The sequence below is a fragment of the Hakea prostrata genome, chromosome 8 (genome assembly GCF_041222555.1).
Source record: "Hakea prostrata isolate BN-2017 chromosome 8, UWA_Hpros_2, whole genome shotgun sequence".
NCBI classification, from domain to species: domain Eukaryota; kingdom Viridiplantae; phylum Streptophyta; class Magnoliopsida; order Proteales; family Proteaceae; genus Hakea; species Hakea prostrata.
This window is the reverse complement of record NC_142607.1, coordinates 2,940,590-2,955,697: the sequence shown is the minus strand read 5'-3', so window position 1 is coordinate 2,955,697 and position 15,108 is coordinate 2,940,590. Positions and strand designations below refer to the sequence as shown.

The window sequence follows — 15,108 nt, the reverse complement described above, 5'->3', positions numbered from 1 at the left end:
CGGTGGCTGGCGAAACCACCGACACGGCAACATATCGTGATACGTAGGGTGACATTTGGAAGGGTGTTTATGAAAAATCGACCTTTAGTTTCGAGAGGTATTTGGGATCATTTTAGTCTGAATTTTGTTATGTAGCTTAATATGAAGCTTATCAACACGCTAAGAGCATTATTTTGACATAAAAATAAAAATAAAAAAAGTATTATTTTGACCTAAAACATCACCTAGACTAGTAGTCAGCAATAACAAAACAAGACGTACTTGTAAACGTTAAAGATCCGATCAAAATAGGATTAAAATGCAAGAAACAAGAGAGAAGCATACCACACTCGGAGGGGGGTTTCTTGTGACCCAACTCCATCATGACGACATATTGCCGACACTCTGAACCATGCTCATACGTACCACCAAAACTGTTGATCTAATCAATTTCGTTTCGTTAAACTCATTTATCTAGGCTGCCAGTAATGATGCCTAACCAGTATTGGAACTTTTCACCGGCACGGGAACTGCCATCACCAAGGAGAGCGCTTTTAGTGCTCAACATCGGCTCTAAGGTTGGTTAACCTCCTTTTTCAGAGCGTAATAACACACCGATAAGTGACGAGAGAGAGTATGATGATCACTTATTACTGCATTAGTTGATTCCCTATGAAAAAGGGGGGAAAAAGAAACTTTATTAAAACAAGTATACAAAGTTCCACCCCGAACTACAACATATCACTTTCTGGGGGGCTCCGTTGATTTCCAAAATTGCATCAGGCGACCGGTCGTCTGACACTGAAGACGACGTGCAATGGAAACAAATGAAAGAATACTCTCTTTATCTGCCAACACTTTACAAGAAAGGTACAAAAACTGTACAGTTAGAATGGTTAGAAAAGAACAAAGAAAAGCAACCAAATAATGAATGGTTATTCGTCAAGGCGTTGAATTTCTCCCATCATGATTCGGTTGCTGGATACTTTGAAACCAAGGAGGGCAGGATCAATCTGCCTCCCTTTCTTCCCTTTCTTTTTACCACTGCGACTCCCCTGAGTGTTGTCAAATGACTCTGAAGCTCCAGCTAAAGTATCCGCCTCTGTCAAGACTGGCTTCTTAGCAGAGCTCTTAAGCATGTCAATAAATGAGGCATCAGAAACGTCAGCATCACTGCAAGATGATGTCCGCCGAAATCGCACATCTTTCTTGCCGGAAGCAAGAGTCTCAGCAGCCTGGCTTGCTAGATTCATTCCAGTTTCCCGTGTACCCTCTGAGTAAAGACATGAGCGGAGAAGTTACAGACACAAGCATTACTAAGTACCAACGGTTCTACCAAAAAAAAAAAAGTACCAACGGAAAAGAAAGCAGTGTGTAAAGTGAGGAGACACTACACCCCCATTATAAATTAAGAAAAACATACTTCAGCAATGATTAAGGAAATAACTGAAGATGTCATTATGATGGAATCAACCATATATATTTAATTTTAAATAAGGTGATCTGTTGAAAGGTGCATTAAATTTGATTGAACTGCCTAAACCATCAAAAGAAGCAAACATTCACCAGATTTGTCCATTTGGATAGGTCAGAGGATATTCAAATGAATCAAAAGACTATGAATTAAAGCAAATTTCATTGTTATAATTCTAAGTTTTGGTATTAGTTAAGGTGGAAATGATTATTATACGAGCTATTAATTTTTATTCCTGATCACTCAAAACCAAACCAGCGAAGGCTAATTGCAATTTAACAATACTTCAATGACCAAACTCCTAGCGACAATTATTGGCATGAATTGTTCCCAGAGATGAACCAAAGTTAACTAGGCTGTGAGCTGTCCATACCTTCTGGAGGAGCAAGACTCATTAGGTTCCTCCCTTTCGCAGATGGAGCAGACGATAGTTTCGATAATGCTTCATGTGATGACCCAACACGTGAGACAGGAGGACGTTTTGGCAACGAGATATCCATCCCCCTTGATAGCATGGATGGTATCCTGTCAGATACCAAAATCTCAGTTTAAGAAAAAGAAAAATGAAAAAAACTGGCAGTCAAAACACAGATGCATTTTAGAAACATTCTGTCCAGAAGTAAAGACTAAATTACTTTATGATTCTATTTGTCTAAAGTATATTTATTTATGCAGATATTAGATATAATTTACAGTTCTCATTTCCCATAGTGAGATGAAAATAAACGAATAATTCATAAACAGCTCAGTTGTCTACAATTTATTGACCAAATGTTTATTTCCACTATAATCCGCAAAATGTTGACGAGCACATGCTCACAAGCTTAAACTGACGGAAATTTGGTCATTCACAGTATTTTCCAAAGAATCCTGTCAAAACATTCTTCCATTTTCCTTCCCTCAACAGTTGAGAAGAGAATAACCTTACTTCCATATTCAGCATATATAAATTTCTAATTAATGGGTCCATCCATATTTGAAGGACATAACTTCTCGTATATGATGTTATGTATCAATAGAAAAGTTTTTAATTCACCAATAATCCAGCAAGAAATATTAATTTTGCTCAATGTTAACGAGACCCTACCTGTCCTTGGCCATGTCTTCACCATATGTGCTATCAAACCCCATCTCATAGTTGTAGTGCCCCACATTCCCACCTGCAGCATTTATAAATCCTGTCAACAACATGAACCAAATAGAGGTCTAATGAGGAAGAGTATGTTCATCAACCTACCAGCAGTACCAAGTAAAGTATGCCTCATAGAGGGGTTCATGGGCGATTCTGCTTGATCTAATGAAGCCACTCCTAGCTCAGCCATGCTTTCTTGAACCTCTGAGGCCAATTTGTTGGTTACAACCTTACTTTTGGACAAGCGTTTCTTCCCTTTCTTCCCATCCTTTGTTTCAGATAGGTCCCTATCTACAGATGATTTACCAGTGACATAAGACTGAGAAGCCTCATTCAAACCTTGAAGCTCTTCTTCATTCAAAGCTCCAGAATTAGTTCTGATGGGAAATCTTTCACTGCTTTCCCGACCACAAGACTGTTCAAAAATACCTACACTTACCAACTGATCCTGCAAAGTGTTCCCTGAAACAGAGCCACTAGACCCCTCCACTACAGAATTGCTAAGACCAGGCTGTGGCTCTCTGGGGAAATTGAATGGATGATCTGATGTGTCTGAGTTAGAAAAAAGCCAAGAGGGTTCCCTACTTTCAAGTGATGCAGGAACACCATCATCGACTTCTACTGACTGGGAAGAATGAAGACCTAGCTTCTGATGCAAATCCAACAGCAGCCTTTTTGAATCGTTATCATTTACTTCAGCTGATACCCATGAACCAGGACCTTCAGAAATCACATTGAACTCTATACCTCTTTTTTTATTCTCTGCTTCAATATGCATTTGCTGAATCCTGGCTTCCCTCCAGCTCTGAGCTGGATGCTCAATGCGCTCAGACCAGTGGTTCTCTATCATATCTGAAGGTGAAGCATGAAACTGGTTTGCAACTTGAGGGTGATGAGGATGAACACCAGAAGAGAGTGAACCAACTTGATTGCCTGGGTGCATATAACTGAGCCGTTCCTGCAAGTCTACACCTTGAGCACGGGCCAGAGCATTAACAACATCCAAGTTCATTCCTGGAGGCCCAGCAGACATAGACGGCGACCTCTCAAATGGCAGTGAGCTGGGTTCAAAAGGCCCTCGCTGTATCCGTTCCTGTACTCCAAGATGCCCTAGTTGCTCCTCAAAGGGAGAAGGCCTCTGCTGTTTCTGGTAAAAATCCAACAGACCCAAACCTGCAGACTGAGGCTGGTGAGGCGTGGCAGCGTTTCTAACAAAATTACCAGTTTCATCCACAGACCAGACCCCATCCATGCGCCTCTCTTCTTCCATTCCATTATGCTGCCTCGACGCCAAAGATAACTGTCTCGCTTGTAGCTGCTCCCGCTGGAGAAGCACCTGTTGTTCCAATGAAAGACGTTGCTCATGCTTTGCACGTGATAGAACCTCAAGCATTATATCATTATGGTCTATCTGTTGGCTCTGGCCAAATTTAGTCTGCATGAACTGCTCAAGAGCTAGATCCCCATGTCTGGGAAGAGGATGGGAATGCTGTTGCATTTCATGTAAAAGGTGCTGCCTGAACAAATCTGGATCGGGCACGTTGTTACCTCTAACAGGATCCATGTGTAGCTGTTGAAGGCCTGGATCATGCATTTGATGATGCAGCAACTGTTCAAGCATCTGTCGAGCTTCAGGCTGCTGCTGCTGCAATTGCATCTGCTGGGGATGAAGATGCTGGTGCAGCTGCTGGAGCTGCAACTGTTCAAGCAATTGTCGAGCTTTAGACCGTCTCTGCTGCAATTGCATTTGCTGTTGTTGCAACTGCTGCTGCTGCTGCAATTGCATTTGTTGCTGTTCGAACTGCTGCTGCTGCTGTTGGACAAACTGCTGCTGCTGCTGTTGGACAAACTGCCGCTGCTGATGCATTTTCATAAGATGTTCCAAATCAGTCATTGTAGACTGCTGGTGGCGAACAGGATTGGTGCTCTGAGAAAGACCTGAACCTGGTACCTGCTCTAGAATTGATGCATTAAAGTGAAGCGCAGAATGAGGAGGTATACTTTGTGGCTGAAGTGGTTGCTTTTGTAGCTGATGTGCAATCACACGCTCAGCTAGATCAAACCGACTAGATTCTTGATCAAGGTGTGATTGTTTATGCAGTTGGGTATTTGAAATTGTATTTCTTCTGTAGCCATCAGACCATGAATCCCCACCAAGGGGGAAATCTACCCCTGCACCAAATGAACTCTGCCTATTGATAACAGAAGGTGCATCACTTCCACCAAGAGTATTCTGAAGGTGACTCTGATCAATGTTAGAAGAAATTTTCGATGGTTGTGAACGTCCCAGACGATTGTCATTAAGTTCAGACCACAACAAGCCAAAAGGATGCATTGCGCCATCTTGATGAATCGGCATTGTATCTTGCACTGATTCATTTGAAAGAACAAGATGGTTGGCAGTACTTGCCACCATATCACGAATGTTTGCAGAAGGCTTTGCAATAGGATTTCCACTGCTGCTCCCAGGTCTTCCAGGAAACAAAAGTTCTGCAGAAAACAAAAGTGGGAAATTATTGCATGTACAAAGAGTGGTACATAAGAAGCAAAAGAGCAGGAAAACAAATTCAAGAAACTAACCCTCATCTTGTGCAACAAAATCATGAAAACTTTTACTCTCAGAATAATGAGGCTCTGTTGGATTATCATGTTTAGACATCGTCGAGTGAATATGGTGACCAGGAAGACCATCAAATTCAGAAGATATCCAGCCCTGGTCATCTACAGCAACTGAACCAACAAGAGCAGCGGCAGTGGCAGGAGCAACGGCTGTGACAGCAGGGGACGCAGGAACAGACACAGGAATAGGAGCAGCTATAACAGAACTTCTACCGCCCTCCATAACATCAGAAGACTCAAGCGGAATAGCAACATTGGAACCAGAAAAGGGTCCACCTTTGGTCTTCAAACTCGGCATGACTTCCCCAAGTTCTCGAAAAGGTGTTCCTTCAGGAGCATCTGACAGACAAACTGGCAAGTCCATCCCAAAAAAGCCTTGCTCAAACCAAGAGATGATATCAACACCTAAAAATGGTCCTTGGATCTCTCCCTGAGGATCACAGTAGAATAAACTTAATTCTTCGGGAGGGATACCCCTTTCCAAAAGGTGGTCGTCACCATTGCTCTTCAAATACTGCTTATGACTACTAGGAGCTGGAGACCCAGAAGACAGATCAAACAGAGAATCATTGGGAAGCTTGCTACCGATATCAAAATTAGCAGCTGACATGGTCCCTCCTAAATTAGGGTACTTGTGTAAATATGAATCTTCTAACTGCTGATTTCCACCACTTCTGGAATCATTATGTGCACCATCAAAACCTCCGGCAGAGAAAACATCATTAACCTTCGAAACTGCAACAGTCAAGTCATCAGGTTGTGTCCCATCCTTCCCAGCCAGCACATCATTTTCACCTTTCTCGAGATGAATATTTCTTTCTGCAGTAAAGCACACAAAACTGCTTCAGAGGGAAGAAATAACAACTGAGAGAGCTACAAATCAAAATAGAGGGCAAACATCCTAATAAATCAACTGAAGCCGGGTATTTCTCCTCACCATCAAAACCAGAAATTTGTGAAGCATGACCATCGAAGGAACCAACAGCACTTTTTTGACAAGCATCACTGTCAGAAGCAGTTGCAACATATTCCTTGGACTCAATTGCATGAGTAGAAGGTTCTTTTTCTTGCTTCTTCTCACTTGATGTAACGAGGCCAAGACCTGCTGACAGAAATCGGAAGGGAGGTAAAACAACATTACCATTTCTTGTCCCCACAAAACATACCAACATTACCAATTGGTCAGAGAGACTGATCCACCAACCATACACCCAAGGTGAACTTGATAAAGTACATTACCTGTCAAATTTTCATTTGATTTCCCCATCTTGTCTCGAGATGAATTATACACAACTCCACTGCTGGTGATTTTTCCTTGCCAAATCTCATTAAGGACAGCCTGGTCAAGTAATATGATTCAATAAAACAAAAGGAAAAATCAGAGCAACTGCAGGAAATAAATTTTCAAAGGTGACAACAATGTTGAGAAGCCTGTCAAATGTTACCTCTTCTTCCCCATCAGGTGTAACAAAGGCCAATGGCTCAACAGGATTTTCCTGAGTTATTGTAGGTATTTCTTCTGATACACCGGGTTGTGCAGCCAAGGAAGGAAGTAGCTTTTGCTTACGATAAATGTCAAGAAGCTTCCCCCTTGGATAAAAGAACATATAGGTTGATAAGCCAGATTTCCCATTTATAGTTTCATTCTTATCTAAAGGAGCACCAATAGGACCTGCTGAGGAAGCCCTATTAAGTGAAAGGCTTCCTATGATGTTTGACCTCCCTCGTCCTGGAGCAAATCCCACAACATTCGAACCATCCACTCGCCCCCTCTCCAACCCAAATCCTGGTGCAGCACGGTGCACATTTGAGCCACCAGAAAGAGCTTCTAATCGGTGTCGTGGCCTCCATTTATCACGAGAATCAGTTTCACGCTCAGGAGTTGCACGATTACTACCAGTGAAAGATTGCTTGTCATTATGGAGATCTTCCTTCTCAACTTCAATCCTCTTCTCCATTCGAGATTCCTTCTCTTTGTCCTCTGGACCCCATCTTGATGACCATTTGCTGTCACGTCGTGTTTCATGTGCAGAACTACGATTATTTACATCATGCCACCGGTCAGAGGAAGGCAAATTTCTAGCCTCTTCACGAACTGAAACATTGTCAACACGACGATCTTCTTTTCTTCGGTCTCTTCTTCCAAGCAATCCAGTTTCTCTCTCCTCCTCACGCCAACGGCGAGTGCTTTCAATATCTGTTGCAGCCCTCCTCCAATCTTTTTTTTCCTGAGATCCATCCAAACGCCAACCTTCTTTCTGAATTGGATCTGTGGAGCTTCCATGAGAGACAGAACTTTGGGCCCGTGCATCCTATCAGACAGAAAAATAACAATTTTGAATTATAAGAGACAAGATGATCAACCACTAACGTCTAAGAAGCTGCATTAAGAAAGCAAGCTTGCTATAAAATATAACTCGATCAAGTATTCAAATAATATAACAAGTTACAGAAAAAATCATTAACAGTATATACTTGACCAGTAACATTTTAAAAAAGAGGAAATTGTGGAAGTCCAACTAAGGAGCAAAAAGAATTACAAAAGTAGTAGCTATATATTATGCATTCACAAGTTGCAATGCTGAAGAGATTTACCAAATCCCCAGGGATAACAATAGCTAAAGAATAACCCCAACTTGTCTCTCCTTCAATGAACGGTGTGCTCCCTCCTCCCTACCACTCCTTCCACCCTGCCAGCACCACTACCACCAGGCCCACAGCCTACCACTCTCCCTCACCACCCCCTTCCCTCTCTCCCACACCATTTCACCCCTTCCTTGATGAACCATTTCAATAAAATGGAGAAAACCAATACAGCTAGGAGCAAAATAAATTAAGAAACAAATTCTTTAACAGATTTGGTTTCCTTCTCTGGGGAAGGTAGCTTTATTGAGATCACGGTTCCCATTTGGATAGTTCAAAGTTACCTGAACCTTCTACAAGCATCCTTCCAGAGCCAAGGGATTTCTGGATTTTGGGTTCACCATTTCAACCACTGAATCTGATGTATTACAGTCTTGCACTTAAGTGGTCGAGAATGATGAATTTCACAATCACAGCCGCAAAGCCATCATTAGAATCATCAACAAACCAACACCCTTTACAAAGAGGAATGTCATATCAAAATCCCTAACAATAGAGAACCAGCTCTTCCCTATTAAAGCAATACATATAATCAAATCTTCAACAACTTCTATGCTTATAACTAAAGAGGAAGACCTATATCATTAAAATTTCATTATTATGGGCAAAGTTTACAGAGGAAACAAGCATAGTCAGGCAGATTTGCCAGGGGTGTTTGTTAGGGAAAACAACGAGAGCACGCACATTCTGCCATGCCCCAGTGGGCTTTGTGGTAGCGGCCACAGGGTGGAACAGAACATAATGCAGGGAGGACCGTGGGTGATGTAGTCATAACTGTACAGGAGCTCTAGTAGAAGCCAAACAACTGGATCTTCAATAAAGAAGCAAATCCAAAAAAGCCAACTCAGGTTAGGGTCAATGAGTGAAATTAGGTTAATTGACAGTTATTTGAATGAAGGATGTCTTTAGTGAATGATGGAGTATAGCTTGACTTTTAAGTTTCAGTAATTTAGAGTTAGGGTTTCAGGTTTTGGAAAAGCAATGATACAGGGAATCAGAGAATCTACAGTATATGATCAGAACTAGAGCTGGAGCTTTGGATCAAGCAACCGAGTGGCAAAGGGAAGACTTAACTTCAAATTTGTACCAAGAGTGATTGGTGCATGGGCTAGGTGAGTTTTGGTATTCTCCCAGGAAGAACCAGCTATGGAGATTGTCAGGGTTCAAAAAAAGGTTTTAGGCTTGAAACAAATTGAGTTTTCTAGAGGGCCAGGAGGTAATTTGAGTGAAAGGTCAATGGGTTTTGATGACTGAATGGTCTAAGGATGATTTAGGGTTAGGCTAATAGAAGAATACAGAACACATAGGGGAGTTGGAAATGTAAACTCACTATAGTTTTGTAGGGAATCCTTGGCAGCAGTTTCTTTCTTGGAAAACTTTAAAAAAAAAAAAAAAAAATTGAAAAAGAACTTCAAACAAGTTGAAGAAACTTTTAAGTCAAAATCCTGAGCTTCACAACATCAGCATGTCAACCGGATCAGATGCCAAGTACACCCAGCTAGATTAAATACCATAGACCAATCTCCAGTGGAAAGCGTATTCAGCAGAATAGCTAACTTCAAACAAGTTGAAGAAACTTTTAAGTCAAAATCCTGAGCTTCACAACATCAGCATGTCAACCGGATCAGATGCCAAGTACACCCAGCTAGATTAAATACCATAGACCAATCTCCAGTGGAAAGCGTATTCAGCAGAATAGCTTGCAAGGGAGCAAAATTCAACAATCTAAATTTGAGTTACCACCCTCCCTTCCCCCAAAAAACAAAAAAGTAGGCCCAATATCCATGCCAGCCAAAGAGTTGAAAAGATATAGCCCTTCCTTTCCCTGGTCAAATTCTATTACATATACAGCAGTTCATTTGATTAGTTAATGTCACACGACCATTACAACAATTACTCTCTTCCTTGTACTTACTCCCTATTTACTCTTACTCCTCTCTCAAAAGTTTCAAATATGATTCCTTCAACAAAATGAATTATACATCTCATTCTCCCTAAAATTTCAAAATGGCCAAATTACCCTTTTATTTTTGTGCCTTTAGTTTATTAAAGGAGTTTTTTTTTCGGGTTTCTTTTCAGAATCTTTTTTTAGAATTTTTTTTTTTTTGGTTTCTTTTCTCCCTTTTTTATAAGAATCCACCTAATTAGATGTATCTTTTTTTTTCCTTTCCCCCTCTTTTATAGAAACTTTTTTTCCCTTTCAAGTTTTCCTTTCTCTTTTCATGGATTCTTATAAAAGAGGGAGAAATAAAAAGAAAAGTACATATAATTGTGTTTAATGGATTCAGATAAAAGATTGACTAAAAAATACATCAAATCACATTAACCTATAGAAAGGGAGAAAGAAACTAAAAAGATCTTTATAAAAAGGAAGAAATAAATTTATTTAAAAGAAAATACAGCACATACAACGGATTCTTATAAAATAGAAAGAAGACGATGAAAACAAAAGCAAACAATAAATCAACATGATCAATTAAAGATGTGAAAATGAAGGGAAAATTAGGCCATTTAGAAATTTCAGGGGGGAAGAAGAGGTAATACTTCACTCTCTCTTCTTCTTTTTTTTTTTGGGGGGGGGGGATCAGAGGTGAAACTTTTGAGAGGTAAACCGTAAATAGAAGGTACAGGGAAGGGATAGAATTTTCCCCAACAATTAATTAAAACTACTATAATTGAACCAATAGTTCAAACCAGCAGAACTGGTTCAATGAAAAAATGAAATAAAAACTACATATGGAATAATATTACTAATAAGACACCTGGACTACTACTTCTTAGGATTTGCGTCAGGCAGTGTTGCATGGAGGAATGAGGCAGTAAGACCATTCCTTTGAAGAGGAAGAGAACAAGAAGAAAGAACAGAGAAGGAACTTGGGTATTTTTAGGTTATTCCTTTATATGCTTCTACTCATAAAATGATTTGGTAAACCTTTTTCAACTTTCTGACTGATCATTGGACTCTGGGGAACATTGTTTACACCTACCGTTTTCGTAAAAAATTTAACTATCTAGTAGATCTAGGCAATTGCCACTTTAAAGATAATTTCATAAATCAATATCTATGGCATTTACAATCAGAAGCATCCATTACTCATACGAAGCTCACATGCCACAGCAACAAGGCATCACAAAAACATATATAGAAGTACAAATCACCATTAAAGACTACCATTTCTTATAAGTTTGTGCCATAGAATTGATAGAATGGCCAACACACAAACATAAATTGATCAATTTGGTCTAGAAAAATTTGGCAGAATAGCGACTTCATTCGATACAATAATACCACAGGAGACAGAAACAAGCAGCTGCCTCCCAAAATCAGTCCATGGATAAATAAATTAATAAGGCCTATCAAGTTCTTGTTAGAAGACATGAGTACGAGAGTCCTCATAATGCATCTGGCCAAGACTTCATTCTAACATCACTACACTGGTCCATCTTAACAATGGATGGGAGAAATTGTAGTTCTATAGAAAATACACATGTAGTAAGGATATAGATTAACTCTACAGGAAAGCTTTCTTGACTATGAATCTAAAAACTGCAATGCTATTGCTGGCTGTCAAAAAATGAAGATAATTGAACTGCATACATCCTCACTTCTACTAGTATGGTTTGAAATTCTGCTCACTAATTTTTTCCAATATTAACAACACGGGAAATAGTTGTCCAACTGAAGGAAAGCTGGAGTATATTTTTACCCCTGGTGCTCCAGAAAGCCCTGACTTTGCATCGCTTGGCTTCGCATAGAGCCACTGAGGAGACAAAGGTATACTGCTCTCTGATGCTGCTTGATCTGTAGCTTGCATCAATGAAGAACAAAATTAATTAGATGAAAAAAATTACACTAGGTACAAGCAGACAAAGGAAACAAACCTGTAAGGAAAAAGATACAGATTGAGCAAAGAAAATCCAACTTTAATAATTTTGGTAACATTTATAAGAGGAAAAAGTTGACTGACAGTAGAAAGAAAGATAAGAAAAGACCAATCTTTTGAATCATCAAGAGAACCCATAAGCATTTTCTGTGATCATTCCCTAATGAGGCTTCTTCTAACATGAAAAGGAATAAATCATATGAATAGAATACTCATACTCCTATTCATCTTCATTACTCGAAATGCTTGCTCTGATGTGCGCAGAGGAAGAAAAAGAAAAGAATCTGCTCTATATTCTCTTGTTTCCATTTAATCAATTTCACTTAATCCATCAATTGATAAGAATTAATTGCATGCAACTATTTCAACAATTATGATATTAATACTTAATAAATCAAGTTAGGCATCAATATAAGATAACTTCCATTTTAAAAGTTAATTAGGATGCGTTTGGTGATAGCCATGGAGAACAGTTCTGGCGTTCTTTTGTTCTCAAAAACAGAAGAATAATTGGTAGGTGTTTGTTGAAAGCAAGCCAGCGAGAAAAATAATCTGAAGCGCGGCGTTTGCTGAACATGCAAGACATATTCTGTGGGGGGAGATAAAATATTGTTGCATAAATGGTCCTACAGTGAAATGTCGCTCAAGCCCACCAGTACCCCTACTTGCAAACTCCCTCCATGTTGCTCTCCTGCACTGCAACCTTGCTTGAAAACTAGATTTTTCAGATCATGGACCCAATTAGGAAATATTTCCTAAACCCATACTTACAAATGCCCATTTCCAAACAAAGAGCGATCTCCGAGCACAGAAACATGTAAAAAAAGTTTTACACAACAATTGGTCTCCTAGAACGGAAACGTTACTAAATCCTCCTCCTGAACTGCTAGCTATATGTTTTGTAGTCCAAGGATGTACAAACGTTTCTTCACCAAACGGTTGAATGGAATCATTCCCAAAGATCTCTCTCAGGGTGGCAGATGCCAAAGATTACTTTATCAATCACCATGTCTAGATTTTCTGTTCTGAATTGCTGCGAATGTGGTACACTGGTACCTGAGGTACTACAACAGAAAGGGGTAGACAAGGAATAACAATATGCTCCCTGCAACTGCCGATGCATTTATGCTACAAAATCTTACCATGAATTTCACTTCACAGCATAGAATACAGATATTGTCAATTAGAGTGTGATCAGATGAAGGATAAGAAAATAAAAAGGAGTCTTGCGATGAAGTAAAGACAGGGACATAACCAAAATGTCGATTCAGGAATATTTAGCATCTCGACATCAAACAAATCTAACTCAAAATGGGAAACCAAAAATGTAAACAAATACAGATTCCAACCAATATTCTGCAACACAGTTTTATTGATAAAATGGCTAAGGAATTGCAACAGATACAATATAAAAGACAACAGAAGCCGAATAGAATAACAATAATTAGAAAAAGGTAACCCTTAAACACATATTGGTAATTTTCAAGGCTTAGAAGAGGAAACTGCCGACATATCAAAGGAAATTATCTTCATGAACCAATAAGAGCTTTTGCCTCCATCTACGAAAAAGTTTCCAAGTCACCAGAGAACATTACGGTTATTATTTGTACATGACATGTAACAATAAAATTTCTCCACATTAAACAGTATACCGTTTTACTGTTTTTGCATAACATTAACAATCCAGGGCAAAACCCCCTCCCCTACCTCACAAACACACACAGCACCCCCAACTTCTTCCCAAAAAAAAAAAAAAAGCAACAAATATTGTGTTCGAGAAGAAGTTAGTGGTGACACCATCAGCAATGCACTGTTTCAATCACAGATCCTGTGAGATTCAAATAAATTCATCTAAATTATTAACCATGAATCGACTATACTATAAGAAAGTTTCTGCAGAGCATAATGAACAAGAAAATATACTGCATGCACAACACAACAAGCAATGATACTCTACATACCAAAAAAAAAAAAAAAAAAAGGGCAGACAACACAATATTCAACCACAGTATTTAGCAGTCCAAGTGCACTGAATTTGTTGTCTGACAACTGAAAGTATAGTCTAAAACATGCAGCGTAAGTTATCGATCCGCGGTATCATACGGAACTGAAAATGAGGACTACACAAATCAATATAGTCGTGAATCCCTAAAGTTGAACCAGAGTATTACCATTCATAAAAATACAAATAAAATAAAAAGAAGAAGAAGGTTGGAATAGCGGAAACAAATCAAACCTAGAACTTGAAAAAACCAAATATCCTCACTAAAACTGAACCCAGCGACACGAGTAGAGCACATAAATCGACAGCGAGAAACCAAAAGAAAAAACTCAAATGCAAAAGGGCATAGGATCAGAGAATCCCTAATCGAACCCAGAAGGCACAGATTTCCAACCCATCGGATCGGGCAAAGCAAGCAGTGAACAGTAACTTCGATTCAAACTAAAGCAGAGAATCATACACCAACAAAGGAAAATGCAAAACAAGCATTTATATATAAGAATCAAAAGTACCTTTACTGCTCCACGGCTCATCACCCGTTTTCAAGGAGAGAAGATCCTCCGGTAGATCAATCTTGCCTTCAGCCATCGCTACAGAAAAACCTCGGATATCAGGTGAAAAACACGAAACGGAAGAAGGATTCAAACAGAATCCAAAGAAATAGAAGGATGCAACAAGTGCGATAGGTAACAGAACTCGACGGTAATTGAGAACTCAAAAAGGAGTTTAACAGGACGCAAACGAAAATCGGAGATTTCGAAAATGGACGCTTTTATGGTTCGAGGTGCAAACTAGGGCATCGAAACATTAATGGACATGTAGGAATTGGGGCTAGATACGAAACAGAGAGAGAGAGAGAGAGAGGTAGCAGAAGGGTGAGGGTTTGGGCTGTCAGAGACTCAGAAAACCGAAATAGAGTAGTGAGTTTGGAGAGCTTTCATATAAATAAATAATTCTAATTAAATAATAACTCGGAAATGGTCTTTTGAAAATCGTAATTTTTTCACTCCCTACCGTACCGGGTGACTCCCGCACTGGGGGGAAAAAGGAAAACCAAAGAAGCGAATCGGACGAATCTGAGAAACTTATCAAGTTATCATTGAAAATCATTTCCCCTGAAAATTAATTTGGATCTATCCCATAAATATATATATATTTGGGACCATTGTTGTTGCCTTAATTACAATCTTATCCCTTATATTTTTTTAAATTACAAATCTAAACCGACAAAACTTTGACCTTGTCTGAAATTACTAATGTCTCCTTATAGTTAAGTTCCATTAGTTGACATCTTTATATTTTTAGTAATTTCAAAATAACCTTGAGGTTTGTTCATTTATTCAATAGCATAATTACCAATTGAATGCTGCTTTTT

General features: G+C 39.3%; 1 protein-coding gene across 1 annotated transcript; it reads right to left on the bottom strand.

Annotated features, from left to right (window-relative positions):
* Positions 1 to 450: 450 nt before the first annotated feature.
* LOC149006273 (uncharacterized) lies at positions 451 to 14,650 on the bottom strand. The gene is made up of 10 exons (XM_089164847.1): positions 14,246 to 14,650; positions 11,555 to 11,649; positions 6,650 to 7,516; positions 6,444 to 6,543; positions 6,142 to 6,306; positions 5,166 to 6,023; positions 2,691 to 5,075; positions 2,541 to 2,613; positions 1,827 to 1,978; positions 451 to 1,252 (listed from the first exon to the last, which is right to left on the bottom strand). Exons 1-10 carry the CDS (start codon positions 14,319 to 14,321, stop codon positions 915 to 917), a joined length of 5,109 nt encoding a protein of 1,702 aa, XP_089020973.1. The 5' UTR covers positions 14,322 to 14,650; the 3' UTR covers positions 451 to 914.
* Between the last annotated feature and the right edge of the window lie 458 nt (positions 14,651 to 15,108).

Bases quoted from the DNA above. Each gene is read 5' to 3' on its own strand.
- LOC149006273 (XM_089164847.1), bottom strand. From the start codon at position 14,321: ATGGCTGAAGGCAAGATTGATCTACCGGAGGATCTTCTCTCCTTGAAA. The intron at 7,517-11,554 runs GTAAAAATATAC...TCTGTCTGATAG, and splicing joins GGCTTTCTGGAGCACCAGGG to GATGCACGGGCCCAAAGTTC. The intron at 6,307-6,443 runs GTAATGTACTTT...TTCTGTCAGCAG, and splicing joins ATCAAATGAAAATTTGACAG to GTCTTGGCCTCGTTACATCA.